General features: G+C 35.0%; 2 protein-coding genes and 1 long non-coding RNA gene across 3 annotated transcripts; 2 read left to right on the forward strand and 1 right to left on the reverse strand.

Moving 5' to 3' along the window:
- The first annotated feature begins 811 nt into the window (after nucleotides 1-811).
- LOC141297275 (uncharacterized) lies at nucleotides 812-3,701 on the forward strand. Its single transcript, XR_012341347.1, has 4 exons — nucleotides 812-1,535; nucleotides 1,810-1,895; nucleotides 2,166-2,255; nucleotides 3,043-3,701. It is a non-coding gene; the product is annotated as an uncharacterized lncRNA (long non-coding RNA).
- An 8,305-nt stretch (nucleotides 3,702-12,006) lies between these two features.
- On the forward strand, nucleotides 12,007-13,352 carry adoa (2-aminoethanethiol (cysteamine) dioxygenase a). Its single transcript, XM_073828707.1, has one exon. It carries the CDS (start codon nucleotides 12,237-12,239, stop codon nucleotides 12,987-12,989), a length of 753 nt encoding a protein of 250 aa, XP_073684808.1. The 5' UTR covers nucleotides 12,007-12,236; the 3' UTR covers nucleotides 12,990-13,352.
- A 3,968-nt stretch (nucleotides 13,353-17,320) lies between these two features.
- On the reverse strand, nucleotides 17,321-19,769 carry egr2b (early growth response 2b). The gene is made up of 2 exons (XM_073828553.1): nucleotides 19,337-19,769; nucleotides 17,321-19,033 (listed from the first exon to the last, which is right to left on the reverse strand). Exons 1-2 carry the CDS (start codon nucleotides 19,503-19,505, stop codon nucleotides 17,958-17,960), a joined length of 1,245 nt encoding a protein of 414 aa, XP_073684654.1. The 5' UTR covers nucleotides 19,506-19,769; the 3' UTR covers nucleotides 17,321-17,957.
- Between the last annotated feature and the right edge of the window lie 398 nt (nucleotides 19,770-20,167).

The raw sequence follows: 20,167 nt of genomic DNA on the forward strand, positions 1-20,167 counted from the left end.
TGAGCCTATTTCCAAAAAAAGTGGAGTGTTCCTTAAAGTATAACTACCCAGCACCTGGGTAAAAACAAACAAACAAACAAAAAAAACTAATAAATTGACCCAACAAGCTGAACCCAGCTTTTGGGTTAAAAAAAAATAACCCATCATTTTTAGTTCATGTATCTCAAAGGGATAGTTCACCCAAAAATGAAAATTCTGTTATTAATTATTCACCCTCATATCGTTCCAAACCCGTAAGACTTTCATCTTCAGAACACAAATTAAGATATTTTGATTAAATCTGAAAGCTCTCTGACTCTCCATAGACAGCAAGGATCTTACACATTCAAGGTCCAAAAAGGTACAAAGAACACTGACAAAATAGTCCGTAATTTTATGAAGCTGATCAAAACACGTGCAGATCAAAGCATGCGCATGCCTCATGGTACTCTCGAAAATGACGCTATATGTTGCGTTGCGTAAAGACTTTATAAATAAAATAAAATACAAACCTATACAAACCTTATACAACTTATATCTTCTGGACGCTATATGTTGTGTTGCGTAAAGACTTTATAAATAAAATAAAATACAAACCTTATACAACTTTTATTTCACTGAAGAACCGCTTTCTCCTGTAGAGGATGCAGAAAGCTCACACTCTGACTGTAACTTAGAGCATGAGCTTTCTGGGTTTTTTTCGTCAGAGACAGGTTCAACCCAGGATTTGGGTTAAAAAAGAACTACCCAGAACCTACACTGTAACCGATTTTTGTAATTTGAACAGTATTTTACTGTAATATCTACAGTAAGATACTGTAAAATGTATATACAGTATTTTACTGTAAACTGCAAAGGATTATGGGAAAATATATGATCACTATTGTAATTATCCACTACTGTAAATCCGTTTACAGTAAACTACTGTAAATTTACAGTAGTGAACTTGCCCGCGAAAAATTGACCAATGGCAAGGGCGATTTTTTTTCTCTCCTGCTGAGAGGAAGTGGCGGTAAAAAGGACAAAAGGAGAAATGTTGCACCAATAACTTGACAAAAAGGTTAGTATATTATTTCTGTTTTATGAAAAACTGAACAATTTTAAGATGTTTTCACTTGTTAACAGCAAACTAACAATATTCATCGTGTTTTGCATGTCGGTAGCCTTTTTTTCTGACTGACGGCCGGGGCGCCGCCATAACGGTGAAAACATGGACTGGTGAGTAACTTAAGGTGACATATATTAGTCGAAATAAACTTTAGTGAAACCGAGAAACGCGTTTGTATATTGTGCTGCCCTTTAATGCAAGTTAGCTCGTCTGACGAGCCCTTAACGTTACTCAAGCTTAACGGCGAACTGAGGTGAAATACTGAGGTAACGTAAAGTGCGTTAAGCAACACCGCTTTTTCTGTGGAGATTTTAAATAGTATTTTCAAGCCCTTCTTTTGCTTGTTATTTTCAAGTTTCTGGTCTGGATGTCGTCTGTAACGTCGGAGGTGTATTTTGGATCTTCTTCTTGTGAATGACTGCCATAGTATCGACGATAACATGAACTGGTAAGCTAATAATGTCCATAAGCCGAAGTTGACAAACTCAACGTTAGTCACAGAGCAGCATAATATCTTTTCAACGCTGCTTCTTTATAGCTGGCAAGGTAATTCTCTTCAAATGATGTTTAAGTAAGAAATGTGTGTATCAATGTCGTATGTAACTTTATAGACGGTCCCTAAATTCAGTGACAGACGTGACATAAACAGCGCGCTAACATGAAACACTGAGGTAAAGCTGAAACACCGCGGTTAAGTGCTTCTTTTGTGTTTTATTTTCAAGTTTGTGGTCTCGTGGTCATGTCGTCTGCATCAGAGGTGTATTGGAGTCTTTTCTGGTGATTGCCGTCGTCGCAGTGCAAACAACAGGTAACGTTAAGCTTTTGCTTTCGTCAACTTAACTAATGTTAACGTTACTAAATTAGCCACAGGCTGCTGTTCTCCACTGACTCACAGAACGGGTTAACATTTTAAAGAGAGTAACGGGCTAGCAATATATTAATATAGCAAGTTTTGCTAATAAATATTATAAATGTTTATTTTATTAAAAATGTAAATTGTATTACTGTACAGTAGTTGTCTTTTCTGATCATAAACTATAGTAACACTAAAAGGGTGTTGTGACACTGTCTGTTACAGGAGATTTCTCCAAGCACTAACTGGATGCTGACCATCAAGGGCAGAATCATCATACAGCCAGCTGTCCATTTTACAGACATGCAGAATAAGGTAACCTAAAACATATTTTGTTTTACATTGCATTTACATTCATGCATTTTTCAGATGCTTTTATCCTAAGCAAGTTATATTGTATTTAAAGTACACATTTGTAAGGTATTTATTTCCTGGGAATGTTTTTTATTACCATCAAGATTGAGTTTGCATGCGCATTAAAATTATTTCTATTAAACCAGCATTTAAACAGCAAAATGCAGCTGCTTCAGGTATCTTTAACTTACTGTAACCTTTAAATTCATAATAGCAATCTTACTGTCTGTCAATTTAGATTATTGTTACTGTAAAGCAACAAATATAGATTTTTAATCATAGTAGGCCTATTATATGCACAGACTTTCTAGGAAACACACACCTGTTTAGAATGTTTATATGAACAGATTGGTTAGCATTTAGCATGGTCTGTGGCAGACTTTACTAAGTGTCAGGGCAACAAAATTCAATAAACAAGAATGTAATATTAAGTGATTTAAATCAAGAAGAAAATATTGTCTTTTTGCTCCATTTAGTAAAAACGGTTCTTAACAAAGCCATGTTGTGCATCTCTGCACACAGCAGTGTTTCATTACTGAATGAATTTACCTTTTTTAAACACCTAGAATCAGTGACTTACTGACCCATTCATAAAATTCTTTATAAAAAAATTCAAGAAAAAGTTTCTTCAGTTTTTTTTCTTACTACTGCGTTCGTATGTAGTATATAATTTTTTTTTAAATGCATACAGCACCAAGTTTGACAGTTGAGGCAAATTCTTTAAACACTGTTTTTCTTGTGCTTGCAGGTTCGTTCAGACAGTCAACCTTTGTGGCAGCAAATGCATTGACAGTCACAGATCAGATGGACTTCTGGAAAGAGGGTGCAAACAGCAAGCATCAGCCTGAATCCCATTCTGCCGTTTCTCATCAGAGAGCTTGTCAACTTTGACTCAAAACTACTAAAATTTAACACAACACAAACACATTTTTACTGTATGATTTTATTTTATTTACACTACCAGACAAAGCTTTTGAACAGTAAGATTTTAAATGTTTTTAAAGAAGGTCTCTTCTGCTCACTAAGCCTGCATTCATTTGATCCAAAGTACAGCAAAAACAATACACTTTTGAACCATTTTTATTATTTAAAATAACTGTTTTCTTTTTGAATATATTTTAAAATGTAATTTATTGCTGTGATCAAAGCTTAATTTTTAGCATCATTACTGCAGTCACATAATCCTTCAGAAATCATTCTAATAATTTGATTTTCTGCTCAAAAACTATTATTATGATGTTGCTGAAATTATTATAATGCTAAAAACAGTGGAGTACATTTTTTTCAGGTTTCTTTGATGAATAGAAAGTTCAGATAAACAGCATTTATCTGAAACAGAAATAGTTTCTAACATTATGAATGTCTTTATTATCACTTTTGATCAATTTAAATCATCCTTGCAGGGTTTCCGCGGGGTCTTAAAAAGTCTTAAAAAGTCTAAAATTTAAAAATCTAATTTTTAGGCCTTAAAAAGTCTTAAATTCGCTGTTCTAGGTCTTAAATAATTTCACACAGGTCTTATTTTTCCGATGTCCATGTAGCGCTACCTCTAAAGCTCATTTAAATTCTCTTTTTGTTGTTTCCGTGGTGTTGTAGTTCTTTATTTCACTATTCCAAATATAATTTGCTGTATTTAAACTACAAATGAGACCAACATGCAATAGCCAATCAGCTTTCTGTTATTGGCGCGAGTCTCTCTCGGATTGTACCGCAGAAGTAAAATGGATTTAACTTTTTAGCTTTGGGGAAGTGCAAGTTTAGCGATACTTAGCTTGAAAAAACTGAATATAAGTTAGGGCTTGGCTAAGGCCAGTTGCTAACACCTGAAGTTTTTTTTCTCCCCCTGCGGAAGTTAACTTACTGCATCTTCAGACAGAATCGCAGTAGCGACACAGAACACAGGTCAAACTACCCTTTTCTGTATATAATGTTCTCAATAATAATAATAAATATAGGTCGAGCTAGCTGACCGCCAGCCTTGGAGATACTTTTAAAATGTTTTTTTTTTTTTTTCCCCTTGCTGGACCGAACAAACCGCCTGATTAAAACTGAAGTGACAAAAACAACTAACGTTAGCGAAGCATCGAAAGGCAAGAAAGATTCATATTTTAATACATTCAACGTAAACAGAAATTGATAATGGATAGTGTATTTCTGGTCTATTTGTGACATACTTTAAAACTAATGAATGTAACAGCTCTCTAAAGAAACACACTGAGGTAAAAACTTAAAATGTATAGTTTATTTATAACATGATATAGTTCAGTAATATACCAAGTGAGCTTTTTGCTGAATATTCTCACAATTACAAATGTTACATTAATTTTAGCTCAACAAACAAGTAGTTAGTCAAGTAGTTGCTTACATATTAGACAAAATATTTTCACTGTTTTGTTCTTTTTCACCAACGAAAATAGTTCCAAACAAGGATCGCAGCAGAAGTATTCTCCTATCAACGTTTTGCTCTGATTCAGCGTTATGCTCGAATCAGTTGAAATAACTCGCTCATGAAGTGACTTATCGCCACCTGCTGGTAGTTTAGTGTGTTTAAAAGTATGCCTCCACACCCAACATTTCTAATTTATATATTTATAAATCAATAAATGTATTTAAAACATTAATCTCACTTTTAATTTTGCAGTGCAAATTATGTAATCTCACTGCTAACAGCCATTTAGAATTTATTGATAAATTCATAAAATAAATTTCAAAGGTAATGCATACATTTCAAAAGTAAAAAAAAGGCCTTTATAAAGGTAAATCAAATATGCAGATTTAAGATGTAAAAGCTAATAGAGCACTGATGAAAATATTGCTTCAAAATTTTTTTTTTTTTTTTTACATCAGATATTTCTAGTGGTACTTTTATGGGGATATTTTGTGTGGAATAGTATCTGCTGATATGAAAAGTTCACTGTATATCGTAGAAATAAATGTAATTTATGACAGCCATGAAATTGTGTTTTACTTTTTACATTAAACACATTTAATATTACATGTATGCATGTAATATAATATCTATTTCATTACAGGTTTAGGTCTTAAATTTCATATAAGTTGGTATTAAAAAGGTCTTAAAAAGTCTTAAATTTCACTTGTTCATATCTGCAGAAACCCTGCCTTGCTAAATAATATCTTTCTATTCATCAAAGAATCCTGAAAAATCTAAAAATTAAATAAAATGTTTATCAGCATACTAGAATGATTTCTGAAGGATCATGTGATACTGAAGACGAGTAATGATGCTGAAAATTCAGCTTTGATCAAAGGAATAAATTAAATTTGGATCAAATTAATGCAGGCTTGGTAAGCAGAAGAGAATTCTTTAAAAAAATCTTAGTGTTCAAAAACTTATGACTGGTAGTGTACTTACTTATTTTTGCTTTTCAGTATGTGTATGTTTGCCATGATACAAAGTCTCTGTACTTTTAAAAAGAAAATGTTCAACAATTAAAAAGAATATTATCAGAACTAATGCTTATGAGTTATTGTGATTTTTATGGGGTTGGGGTGGTAAAAATCTTGAATTACAGTGCTGTAGGTTAATTGGATTGTTTTTACAGGTAAAAAATTTTTAAAATAAATGAAAATAAACTCTATAGTACTGATACTGTAATTGAAAATACAGTAAAAATACTGTAATTGAAGATACAGTAAAAACACTGTAAATGAAATTACAGTAAAAATACTGTAAATGAAATTACAGTAAATACCTTTTAGTACTGTAAATGCACTTACAGTAATAATACTGTAAACATTTTTACAGTAACTTACTGGCATCCAGCTGCCAGTAAGTTACTGTAAAATTTACAGCAAACTTTTTACAGTGTAGGAATAAACATTAAAAACAACCCAAGAAAATGACCTGACAGATTTTACACAGCACTTGGGTTATAAAAATAATCCAGCATTTTTAGTGTATGTTAAAGGGATAGTTCACCCAAAAATGAAAATTCTGTCATTAATTACTCATCCTCATGTCATTCCAAACCTGTAAGACTTTCATCTTCAGAACATAAATTAAGATATTTTTGATGAAGTCCATAGACAGCAAGGGTCTACGTTCAAGGTCCAGAAAAGTAGTAAGGACATCGATAAAATAGTCCATGTGACATCAGTGATTCAACCTTAATTTTATGAAGCTATACGTGCAGATCAAACCACACGCATATGTCATAGTTCTCTTGAAAATGGCGCTAGAGTGGAGAAGAATTGTGGAATAAAGTTGTTATTTTAGTTTTTTGCACACAAAAAGTATTATCATAGCTTCATAAAATTACAGTTGAACCACTGATGTCACATGGACTATTTTCTCAATGTTTTTGGCACCTTTCTGGACTCTAAACTTGGTAGGACCCTTGCTGTCAATGGAGGGTCAGAAAGCTCTCAGCTTTCATCAAAAATATCTTAATTTGTGTTCCGAAGACGAACACAGGTCTTACAGGTTTGGAATGACATGAAGGTGAGTAATTAATGACAGACTTTTAATTTTTCAGTGAACTGTCCCTTTAATTGTGAGAACATGTTTAAAGGCCAGATAACTCTGAAGAGGAACACAAAAAGTTCTTTGGATTTTTAAAATATATTCTTTTAAGAACTGTTTACTAAAAGGTTCTTTAGGGATGCAAAAATGGTCATCACAGTAAAAACCCCTTTTATGGGACGTGTGCTTAGTGTACTTAAAATGATACTGAGGATAGTATAAATCGGACACAAGAGACAATATACAAATGACAAATAATTCCAACGTGATTATTCCGTGTTGCACTGTGGCTGGTGTAAATGTGACACACATGTGAAAACATGTTCGGCTTTTGATCTGGTGAATCAGCTGTGTAGCTAGAATCTTATTTAATAAAGCAATGACGAAGAATGCTTACGCATGTGCTGCCTGCATGACAGCCCCTCATTCACAGAATACACACATAATCAAAGCGATGCATTAAACAGGAGTGATCCTTCTCCATGTAAAGAACAACAACATTTTCATTGGCCTTTGTCTCTTAGCCATGCAGATATTTTCCAAAGAGCCAAAAACATGAATTTTTATGATCTGAGGGGAATAGCTGGCATATCTAAAAACAGTAACTGCTTCAGTATCCTCAAGAAATCAATGGAGTCTCATTTGTGAAGGCATAAAAGACTCACCACTGACAAAGGCATGCATGTACCACCAATCATAACAGAACAGACGGCAGATTGAGCACAACAATGGGGACGTTCACCACAAGATGTCGGAGCAATTAGAAAGTCTTATTGTCCTCTGCTCTGCTCATTCAGGATTCTTGGCTGGAATTACCAGAGATGCATGAACTCCATTCTATCTGACCTCTATGCAATGTTAGTCATGCACATTTTAAGCATCGGCGAATAATGTTGCCTTTATCTGCCCTGGACTCTTGCTGCTGAGAATGATTGCATCTCGCTTGGAAAAACTTGCTTATTCTGAGCTAATGTACACATACAAGTCGACTGAATTATGTATAACAGTAAAGGGATTGTGAAAGAACTATGTAAGCCCAGAGAGGTTTCTCTACACACTTTAAGAGCTGAATTCATATCTGAAGGCTTTGTTGATTCATTCGACTCGAGTTGAAATGGACTCGAATGTTTTGACCTTTTGACCCAAATCACAAAAGTCCAAACCACATAACCATTAACTAAATATTTATATTGGTAAATAAAACAAGTCTACAGTAACAAAAATCAGAAATATGCCAAAATGATTAAATATTATAACAATGCACTTTTTTATAATCTTCTAAAGATATTTTGCCACTTGTCTGCAGAAGTCATTTACTGTGTGTTGATTATTAATGAATTTGGAAAGTTTGAAAGACAAATAAACTTTTTTTAAGAAAAGGATGTCATGTGTCACCCACATTATTGAGTGTTTTTAGTTTTATAAATGAATGACTGACAATGGGCACTTTAATAATATTAGTGGTAATGTTAAATGGTAATATTAGTTTTGTTTTAATTTGTTTAAAAGGTCTAAAATGGTTGAGAAATGTTAGTATTTTCTTTGTGAAAAAGATGTGCACTTAATTTGTATTGATGTTGCTGTAGTGTACTTCAAATTCATTAGGATATTTTTAAAAATTGTACTTGCAAATAAAATAATTTTACTTTAATAAAAAGTCACTTATGCCTACATATAGATACTTAAAAGTAAAAGAGACTAATTGCATTTCATATAAAGTTAAACTATAATACATTTACAGCCACTTCACAGACCAGACTTAAGCCTAGTCCTAGACTAAAATGTAAATCTGAGCTGTTTCAGCTCAAAGAAACTTGCTATGTTGAAAGCTATGTTTAGAAAAAAAGCACAATATCTTGGCAACGCTTCAGTTAAAGGTGTTGATATTTTTTACTTTAAAATAAAAAGTCAAATATTTATCAGGCTTAAAGTTGAATTAATTGATGAAAAGACAGAAGTTCTCTTAGGACAGACAGTGTTTTAAACTTTATCACATTTGTTAACTGTATATATTTGACCCAGTTTGTCTATAACAGAGTTGACAGATTTTTCTGTTCGTACTTTGATTTTCAGAATAATTTTTAAAAATCTTACAAGTTTAAGATCAGCAAATATTGAAAATATTAAATTTGAAGTGTGTTCTATGAAAATAAAAAAGTTTAACATAAAAAGAAAATCCTATTTTTTGTTTTCTTTTTCTATTTGAAATGTACCCGCAATTCTAGAATGACCCGTATATAAACACAAAATACTGCTTAAAAACAACCCTCTGGGTGAAATATGGACAAACTCAGCAACTGGGTTATTTTGAGCCAGCGGTTTGGTTAGATGTCTAACCCAGCCTTCTGGGTAGTTTCATTTAATTCAACTATTGCTTAAAAATTACTATATTTCTTGCTTAAACACAAAATAGGTTGGAAATTGGCATTTATTCATATGTTCAATAAATGAACATTTATTAATAAGTTGAATAAATAATAGTTAATGTAAATGTAAATGCCTTATTAATAAATATTATAAATATTCACCCTTTGATTATAGTAATTATGTGTCTGATTTTTGATTTACAACCTTTTTTGAGTTCATTTTAAGCCAGCCATATAAATCATGGATTAAGCTTATATTTCTTTGAAATATTTTGTGATCAGCCATAGACCTAGAGTGTACAGCAATAATAGAATCAATTCATTTCTAGTAACTTATTTCAATTGAGTTCTGCTTAACCTAATTAGCTTTTGAGTTTACATCACAAATATATATTGAGTTGAAATAACTTTTAAAAATATTTGAGTTAAATTAACTCATTTAACGAATTTCACTGTTAGGTTTTACACTGTATAGTTTTTTTTTTTTTTTTTAATAGCTGAGTTATGAGTTACCCAGAAGGTTGGGTTAAACCTTCAACCCAACTGCTGGGTTAAAACAACCCAATTGCTGGGTTGGTCCATATTTCAGCCAGCGCTGGGTTCTTTTTAACTCAGCATTTTTTAGAGTGTTTTAATAAATGTTCACCTTTTGATTATTGTTGATGCCTTCAGTAATTATGTAGTTAAATAAAACTACCCAGAAGGTTGGGTCAAACATTTAACTCAACCACTAGGTCAAAACAACTTAATCGCTTGGTTTGTTCATATTTCACCCAGCACTGGGTTGCATTTTTTAAGTATGCTGAAGTTACTTCTTTCCAAAAGGGTACACACTATGTTCCCTGAGATTTAATCAAAGATCTTGCCTTAAAGACAGTGATGATGGAACGATCTCCCTGTGTCTGATCTTAACATCCTGGTCATTGAGAGAGGATCTAATTGAATTACCCAAACGGAAGTGGTATTTGGATGTACTTGCTCTTTGAGTAAATGAGCGGGCCTCATTATTTCTCAAGAGGACGGTCTTTGTGGTGCTCATGCACAAAGGTACATGTCCTGAGTATGCACTTCACTGACTCAGTGCTACGCTCTGTCCATACACACTTCCGGTCCTCTCGCTATCAACACAGACCTGACAAAAGATAATGAATGACTAGCTTGAATTACAAAGGTGTAAAGGTTTGAGATAAACTGGATGTACCCTGAGATTATAGTGTATATATATATATATATATATATATATATATATATATATATACTACCAGTCAAAAGTTTTTGAACAGTAAAATTTATTTTAAAGAAGTCTTTTCTGCTCACCAAGCCTGCATTTATTTGATCCAAAGTACAGTAAAAGCAGTACAATTTTGAAATATTTTTACTACTTAAAAAAACAGTTTTCTATTTCAATATATTTTAAAATTTAATTTATTCCTGTGATTTCAACACTAAATTTTTAGCACCATTACTCCAGTCAACTGATCCTTCAGAAATCATTCTAATATTCTGATTTGCTGCTCAAAAAACATTTATTCTTATTATTATGTTGAAAACAGCTGAGTAGATTTTTTTTCAGGTTTCCTTGATGAATAGAATAGATGAAATCTGCAATAGAAATCTTTTTTAACATTATAAATGTGTTTATCATTACTTTTGATCAATTTAAAACATCCTTGTTGAATAAAAGTATTAATTTCTATAATTTCTTTTCCAAAAGAATGAAAAAAATTATACTGGTTCCAAGCTTTTGAATGGGATAGTGTATCAAGTTACAAAAGCTTTTCATTTCAGATAAATGCTGATGTTTGGATCTTTCAATTTATTAAAGAATCCTGAAAAAGAAAATGTACTCAACTGTTTTTAGTATTTATAATAATAATAATAATATTATTATTATTATTATTATTATTATTATTATTATTATTATTATTATTATTATTAATAATAATAATAATAATAATAATAATATTATTTCTTGAACAGCAAATAAGCATATTATAATTATTTTTTGAAGAATCATGTGACACTGAAGACTGGAGTGAATGCGCTAAAAATCTAGCTTTGATCACAGGAATAAATTACATTTTAAAATATATTCAAATAGACAGCATGTTTTTAAACAGTAAAAATATGTCACAATATTACAGATTTTGCTGTATTTTGGATCAAATAAATGCAGGCTGCTTGGTGAGCGGAAAAGACTTTAAAAAACATAAAAAATCTTACTGTTCAAAAACTTTTGACTGATAGTGTATATTACATATTAATATAATTAATTAGGCTATGCATTGATGTTGGTATAGTCTTATAATGTAATGATGCATTGTGTCCGTTTTTTTTCTTTACTATTGTTTATTTAGCCAACATTTTATGTTTAACATTTATTTCGAAAAGTTACAAATTTCTTTAAAAAAAAAATAAAAACAGCTGTAATACAGTTTCACGAAAAAAATCACTTCAGAGATCAATCCTGCATGGATAATAAATGACATGCGATGATGATGTTGGTAGGGTGGTGATGAGTTGTTGTGGTCCAGGGTGGCTGTGGGGGAAGGGACAGAGTTGAATGGCCCAACGGGCCTCCCACCCCTCATACTCACTAGAGAGGGACAAAAGTGTGGGAGTTGCTGGGTGTTGTAGTTCTATTGCCTTGCTAAACTGTGCATTTATTAAAACCAACCTCAGGTTTGCCAAATAAACATATTTACTTTAGTGCCAGAGTGTGTTGATAGAACTTATCTTAATATGTTCGGATATTTCTCGATTATTATAAGAACTAGTTTTCTACTCATGAGCGGAAAAGAACTACAAGTTCCAAACGCTTCCTATGTGTTTGCGCATGCGCAGTAGTCGCGGACGTGTAGATCTGATAGCCATGAATGGGGTGGTCGAGACGCGGGTTTGTGGATTTTACTCAGATGCAAAAATTAATGTTTGCACCTCAATGGAGTTATTTTTATCATAACTTTCAACACAAATACACTCGACTGCTTTAAATGCTTCACGGGAGACAATCTCGTCCGGCGTAATAGCTATTTTGTGGTCGTCGCTTGGCTCGAAGCAAATCACGGTTTCGTTTGCTTTCTGCTATTAAACATGCCGAGGAACAACAAGACCTCGCTGATCCAGAAGATAGCGAGCCAGGCTTATGTGACCTTCACAAACAGCTCTACCTCCGCTATTGGAGATAATAAGGCGTTTTTAGAGCAGCAGGCAGAGTTGGTCACCCTGCTGTCCGACATCAGGGCTGCGGATCTGAAGATTGCGCCACCGAAGAAAGTCTCCATATCCTCCCCACAGTCCTCAGCTGTCCCTCCAGTCACATACATGCACATCTGTGAGACCGATGTCTTCAGCATGGGAGTGTTTCTGCTCAAATCGGGGGCTTCCATCCCTCTGCACGACCATCCCGGGATGAATGGCGTGCTGAAGGTCCTGTATGGCAAGGTCAATATAAGGTGTTATGACAAGTTGGATAAAGCTGAGAGTGAAACTGAGAGGCAGTTTGATCCACCGCTGTTGCCTTTCCAGGGAGATGATGTGAGGAGAGCCATGCTCAGGTCCTCCGAACAGTTTTCTCATCAGAGTGGCCCTTGCATCTTGACTCCTCTCAAAGACAACCTTCATGAGATTGATGCAGTGGATGGACCAGCTGCTTTTCTTGATATACTGGCACCGCCGTATGACCCTGACAATGGGAGAGATTGTCACTACTACAAAGTTTTACAAACTGCTGGCAAAAAGTCAGAGCAGAGCGGAGAAGACGAAGCCTGGCTTTTAGAGATACCCCAGCCGGATGATTTCTGGTGTGGGGGTGAGCCGTACCCCGGTCCTGAAGTTTCGGTGTAGACTGTAGAGAAACGAACACTGGAATGACCCATGATCCGTCCATATTCTAACTCAGATGTGTACAAATTAGTTTTTGTTTTGTTTTTTCTTAAGACTTCAAACATGATTTTAAATGTCCATTCCAAACCTATCTACATCAATTTGTGGCCTTGCTTGTGAATAATGAATGTATACATGCTTGAAAAGCATTTACTCTTGTATAAGTGCACACTATATATCTATATTAAATACTTGTTTAATTTATTTAAAAACAAAAACATATACAAACACTAATTCTTATGTACTGTTTATATTTTTACCTTTAAAGACAAAATGTTCATAAATCATTTTTTCTTGTATTAAAAAAAAAACATTTTGTGTGAATCATGTGAAAGGTTACTTTTTAGTTATTCACTTATTTTTATTTATTGCTCATAGATCAGTTTCATTTGATTCCAGCTTCTAAAAATATTTATAAATATATAAAAATATGTATATAATAACTTATTTAGATATACATTTTATAATAACATTTAACTTAAATATGTTTATTTATATATATATATATATATGGGGGCAGCCGTGGCCTAATGGTGAGGGAGTTGGGCTTGTAACCCAAAGGTTGCCGATTAGATTCCCACACCGGCAGGGTTTGAAGGTGCGGATTGTGAATGAACAGCGCTCTTTCCACCTTCAATACCATGACTGAAGTGCCCTTCAAAGTGACTTTATATATATTTATATATATATATATATATTACAGCTTCAAAGCGATTAGTCGAATTAATCGATTCAAAATAAAAGTTTGTTTGCATACTATATGTGTGTGTACTGTGTATGTTTATTATGTATGTATGTATAAATGCACACACATATGTATATATTTAAAAAAATATTTGTATGTAAACACTTGTATGTAATTTATATTATATATACATAACAAATATACACAGTACACACACATATAGTATGCAAACATAAACTAATTTTGAATCGATTAATTGCATCTAATCATTTTGCAGCTCTAATATACACTACCAAAAAGTTTTTGAACAGATTTTTAATGTTTTTAAAGAAGTCTCTTCTGCTCACCAAGCCTGCATTTCTTTGATCCAACGTACAGCAAAAACTGTAAAATACTGAAATATATTTACTATTTAAAATAACTGTTTTCTATTTGAAAATATTTTAAAATGTCATTTATTTCTGTGATTTCAAAACTGGATTATTAGCGTCATTACTCCAGTCACATGATCCTTCAGATATCATTCTAATATTTTGATTGGCTGCTCAAAAACATTTATTATGATGTTAAAAACAGCTGAGTAGAATTTGTTTAAGTTTCTTTGAAAGAACAGCATTTATCTGAATTTTAAATAAAAGTATTAATTTATTCCAAGCTTTTAAAATATATTCAAATAGAAAGCAGCTTTTTTAAATAGTAAAAAGTATTTCACAATATTACTGTTTTTGCTGTATTTTGGATCAAATAAATGCAGGCTTGGTGAGCAGAAGAGAATTCTTTAAAAAGATAAACATAAGGTATTTTTAGTTATTTATTATAGGTTAATTTATAAGATCTTAACATTGTTATTTGGTATTTGCTATTGATTTTATGTAATTATTTACATAAAACTGAACATGTTATCCACTGCATATGGGAAACAATAAGTGAGTAGAGGAAAGTGGGAAGCTTAAAATTCTTATCTTCTCATCTTTAATGTGCGTATAATTTGTGTTGTTTAGTTTTGTTATCACTAACAATTAACGATTCTGTTGATAACAAATAGCTTGTGTCGCAAACTGGAGTGAAATCTGTTGAAAAGTCAGACTTTCACTGTGAATGTTTACAGACATATTAATGTCTGTGGCGTCATGATTCCCACACATTGGTAAACAGATGTCTGTAACGTTAACGTAGGAGGCAGCCTAAAAGTAATAACATGACCTTTTTTTTTTTTTTTGGCAAATAAGTTTTATTGAACCAACCAATTAAATTGAAGCATTTCCAAAATCCACAGTTAATTTTTCTTACATGCACAAATTGAATAAGAACTCAACACACATTATTAGGCTGAATCTCTCTTCCCCAACCTGTTAATATTAAACATCAAAAAATACGGTAGCATTAATGCAAAACTTTAATTATGGTTCACTGTATTAAGGAGTAGAATTTCTATGAAGGTTACAAATTAAAGATTCCCATATCTGCAAAATGAATTGTCCAATGCCTTTCAAAAAGTATTTAGTTTGTTCCAGATGTAGGGTAGATGTCAGCTCCTCTAGCCATAGTTAAACAGAATAGGAGTCAATCATTTTCCAGAACAGTGTAACAGCTTTTCAGGCTATATTTAAGGAGTTCATTATGAACATTATTCAAAGAGTACACTCTTGAAAATAAAAGTTTTTTATTGGCATCAATGGTTCCATGAAGAACCTTGAACATCCATAGAACCTTTCAAATCCAGAAGAGGTTCTTTAGATTTTTAAAATGTACATCAAACTGGTTCTTTTAAGAACTGTTCACTGAAAGGTTCTTTGGGGAACCAAAAATGGTTCTGTGCATCACTGCAAAAACACCTTTTGGAACCTTTATTTTTAAGACTGTATGTAATCACCAGCACTGGGTCTACACTATTAAAAATAAAGGTGCTTCAAAAGGTTCTTCAAGCGATGCCATAGAAGAACCGTTTTTGGTTCCACAAAGAACCATTCAGTCAAAGGTTCTTTAAAGAGCCATTTCTTGCTTACCTTTTTATAATCTGAAGAACCTTATTTGGCACAAAGAACCTTTTGTGAAACAGAAAGGTTCTTCAGATGTTAAAGGTTCTTTATGGAACCATTTAGACAAAAAGGTTCCTCTATGGCATCGTGAAGCACCTTTATTTTTAAGAGTGTAGTTCTAGGATATCTGAAAACACTTTAAAAGCCTTGCACCAGAATCCCTGTATTTTATAACAGAAAATAACACTATGAGCTTGAGTAGCATCTTCTAATTTACATTTATCAAAGGGGTGACACACTGGGAAAAATTCTTGCATTTATTTATTTATTTATTTATTTATTTATTTTTTGAGAAGTGTGATCTATGCCCTTAAACTGAATGAGGCATAATCTAGTATTTATGGATTGTTTATCAGCATCTTCCAAACCACTCTGCCAGACCTCCACAGAGATACCACTTACCAACTTAGATTTGTGGAGGGGGAAGTAGATGTTTGTAACTTTTCATAAATTACATATAACTGATTTTAGTTTCCCTTAAACTGTACAATACAATCATCACTGAATAAAGACAGAACCTTGTCTAAGGAAACATTGAACGTATGTAAAAAAATTCCTTAATAACATGATTTAGTTCTTAGATAACTTTTTAGACACGTGCAGGTTAAACATCGTCCTTTTCTGTGTCCCTTCAGGGTTTTTGATTATAGACCTGGATGGGATGTGAGCTAAACTGAAATTACTAAAGGTCCTCTGTTAAGATCAGTTTGCGTTCAGTGTAAAGTTTAATTGATAATATATTATTAGCATATTAGCAGATGTGACACTGGACCACAAAAACAATCAGAAGGGTCAGTTTTTTTGATGTATGGTTTGTTAGGATAAGACCATTTTTGACCGAGATACAACTATTTGAAAATCTGGAATCTTGGGGTGCAAAAAATTTATTTTAAGTTTTTTTATCTAAGTCAACATCCATCTCCTAATCTGTGAATAGAGAGCATGTATGCTGTTTTTTAATATGATGTGATTGCAATATTTGTAAAGTAGTAAAATGTTACTTTGCTTTCATTCTTTTAATTTGTTTATTTCATTTTTAACCTTTGTCAAACTACACTTTTAGTTACAATCCAAGATTGTAGATAATGTCAGCATGTATATGCTAAATTTATGTATTGCCTGGTGTAAATATGGGGTTGTCCCAGCCCTGAATGCGGGGGTGGTATACCTTCAACCACACAAAACCACAAAGATTCATACAGTGTCAAAAATTATTTGTCATTTTTTCAGTGTTGTTTCTCAATTTTCACACCATAGACACTGTAAAGAGTGGTCATAACAGTGTTTTTGTTTCAAATCAGTGAGTCATTTTAATTCACCTGAAAGTTTTAATAATTGTTCCCTATGTAGAAAATGATAGACAGTGAATATTCACACCCTTTGTGCATTTGTAAACAACTCAGTGTGTGGGTGCTGGCCCCTGTGAGACCATGAGTCAGAGCTCAGTGATGCCCAAACGGGAATGTCCCTACAAGTCGACTTCACTTTTTCCTTTTACACCTTTTTATACAGCTAGAATGTAAATCAGTTAAACAAACAGCAGTTCACAATCAATGTGTTGTTTATTATTTTCACGTTGACAAAGTAGGACATTATTGACCTGCGTTAGTCACTTCATAACAAACACATTTATATCAGTCAAAACAACCACAGAACAAACGTCAAGTCGCTATCAGTATATATACACTGTTTGTTTTAAGCACAAATGCAACAATTTTGACACAAAACGGTTTGTACAAAAATATATCTTCAAAAACTTTCATATTAAAGGATAATGTACAATTTAATTCAAGCCTCCGGGTGTATGTACAAGATGAACGGACGAAAGGCACGACGATGGGAGAAGATAGTGATGTTAGACACCTCCTTGACACATTAGTCTGTTTAAATTAACGTAACCACTCCACCATTTATCCAAGACACAATTCTCCCACGTGCTATCTAAGGTTATTTTTTAATTAAATTAATTGGCCTAAATATTCAAACAAAGTGCGTTTGTCAGTCAGCATGCGACTGAGGCAAAAAGAAAACGAACATCGCACCACCTTCAAAAGTGCGCACCATAAATGTGTCCATATCATTTGGCACTGTGGTTTGATTTCAGTTTCATCAGTCCACCCAGGTTTAATATATTATGCATGGTGCATTATTATTGTCATTGTATTGCCTACATAGTGTTGGATATTGCACAGTCCAGTTGAAAGTTTACTGGCTTGAACTGGACGAGCAGATGCCCGTGGCGACGCCGCGCTCCGAGCTGGACACTCCAGAGGACGACGAGGATGTTTTCCTCTCCTTCTGCCGCAGGTGAATTTTGGTGTGTCTCTTTCTTTCGTCGCTCCGCGCGAACTTTCTCCCGCAAAAGTCGCAGGCGAACGGCTTCTCCCCGGTGTGCGTGCGGATGTGGGTCGTCAGGTGGTCGCTGCGACTAAAGTTCCTCATGCATATCCGACACTGGAAGGGTTTGTGGCCGGTGTGGATGCGGATGTGTCTGGTGAGCTCGTCGGACCGCGAGAAGCGCCTGTCGCAGCCCTCCGCCGGGCAGGGGTAGGGCCGTTCGTGCACTGGGGTCTTGCTGGGTCTGTTAGGGTATTTCCTCGGGCGCAGGATGGGCCTGAGTGGTAAATTCTGCGGGCTGTACGCTGTGGGTAGCCGGGGTCCGTCAGAGACCGGTCCCCCCAGTGTGAAGTTCCTGATAGTGTTCAGGGGGGTCAAAGGAGGCGGGACTCTGAAAGAGTCCAGCGGGCATGAGAATGGTTTGCGGTCGGGCATCGACTGCATGTCCCTCTGGCACGGCGGCTGGAAAAAGCCGGCGTAGTCCGGGATGATAGGAAACAGCCCGGAGTCCGTGTTTGGCTTTGGGGAGGAGTAGGACGGCGGAGGATAGGAGATCGGACAGGTGGACGTGGAGAGGAACGCGGACGGGTCTTGATACACCTCTCCGCATCCAGAGTAGGGCGGCGGGGGAGAGTAGATGTGCTCCATGTCCGCCTGGTTCTGCGCCATGGTGCAGCTGAGAGTGCTGGAGAAGTGGCTGGGGGAGACTGAGGATGCAGGTGATGAGGATGCTGAGGATGGCTGGGTCATGCCCAGGATCCCCGCGCTCACGATGTTGATCACGCCCTCTGGGTTCCAGTTTCCTGGGTACTGGGAGTCGATGGAAAACTTTCCCATGTAGGTGAAAGTTTGGTTGCGAGGGCCAGCTGGTTGCGCAAAGCTGCTGGAATAGGCTAAGTCGAGGGAGCGCTTCTCCGTGCTCATATCCCCGCTAATCAATCCATCTGCAAAAACACACATGAAACCAAGGTTTAGATACAATTGAAAGAAGGATGTCTTATGGAAGGCTCAATTATTGGATGCAGCGCGTAGCTTTTACGCAAGCTCTGTCTACTGTAAAATCATCGCTGGTTATCACATCAACAAATCAGTCAATCGATATATATGCAAACATACTTTGTTTTTGTTTAATGTTTTTCTCTGCAAAGTTAGCAACATGTTTTCATTCCCACTGAACACACACAGTTGCGAGCGACTTATAAACACAGAGCACGTGAGGATGCAAGCATGAGATGCGCGCGTCTTACCTCCCGAGTTTATCTGCTCGTAATGTCCTCCTAAATCACCGTTTGGAAATATAGTCACAGATGCTGGCAGTGATGTGGCAATCTCGTCCACAGAGTAGATGCTCTCGGAAAGAGGGTGCACAAAGCCACCAAGAGTTACAGGGGCTTTCTCCAAAGTTTTAGCTGTCATCGTGAAGTCCTAAGAAGCACTCGTTGAGATGTTCACAAAATGTGTTGTGCCAAAGCGAACGCTTGCTCAAAGCGTTACATGTGGAAAGTTGTCGGTAAACTCTGTGAGTTGAGCGTTCACTGTGATGCCATCTGATGGCTCTGTGTTGTTGAATGACAGATCCTTGTGGAGCTGCTAGTGGTAGTATGTATTTATGGTGAGTCTATCAATGTGCCGTTACGTCACTGACCATTTAAGGACTGGATGGCAAAAGACAAGTAGCGCTGCGCGATGCTGATTGGTTATGGGGGATGTGACGCGTTGAGGTAACACTTGTCAATGGAGAATCCTTTCTGCACAGCCGCTCATGCATGAAAACCATAGAGATGGGAGGAAAAATGAGCAACGTATGTTGCTTGTTGTATTCAAATATTTTATGATAACAATAACTGAAAACAAAGACACATGCTTGTTAAAATACTTAAAAGCAAAAAGGAAATAAAAATCTTTCGTTTTGATTTAACGCATCATTCTCAATCAGGAATTCCGGTTCATTATCACCATAAATGGTTTTATCCGGTAAGCAGCTACACCCCTTCGTCCATTTATGGAGCATATTCCGGAAATTGAGTATCGGAAACTCGCGAATGTTGCCGAGCAAAGAGACGCGGCTCAACCACAAT

Source organism: Garra rufa, chromosome 22 (genome assembly GCF_049309525.1).
Source record: "Garra rufa chromosome 22, GarRuf1.0, whole genome shotgun sequence".
Taxonomy (NCBI): domain Eukaryota; kingdom Metazoa; phylum Chordata; class Actinopteri; order Cypriniformes; family Cyprinidae; genus Garra; species Garra rufa.

What these genes read in the sequence shown, in the direction of transcription:
- adoa (XM_073828707.1), top strand. Translation starts at nt 12,237, where the DNA reads ATGCCGAGGAACAACAAGACCTCGCTGATCCAGAAGATAGCGAGCCAG.
- egr2b (XM_073828553.1), bottom strand. Translation starts at nt 19,505, where the DNA reads ATGACAGCTAAAACTTTGGAGAAAGCCCCTGTAACTCTTGGTGGCTTT. An exon ending in CGAGCAGATAAACTCGGGAG is followed by an intron (nt 19,034 to 19,336) that starts GTAAGACGCGCG and finishes GTGTTTTTGCAG; the next exon opens with ATGGATTGATTAGCGGGGAT.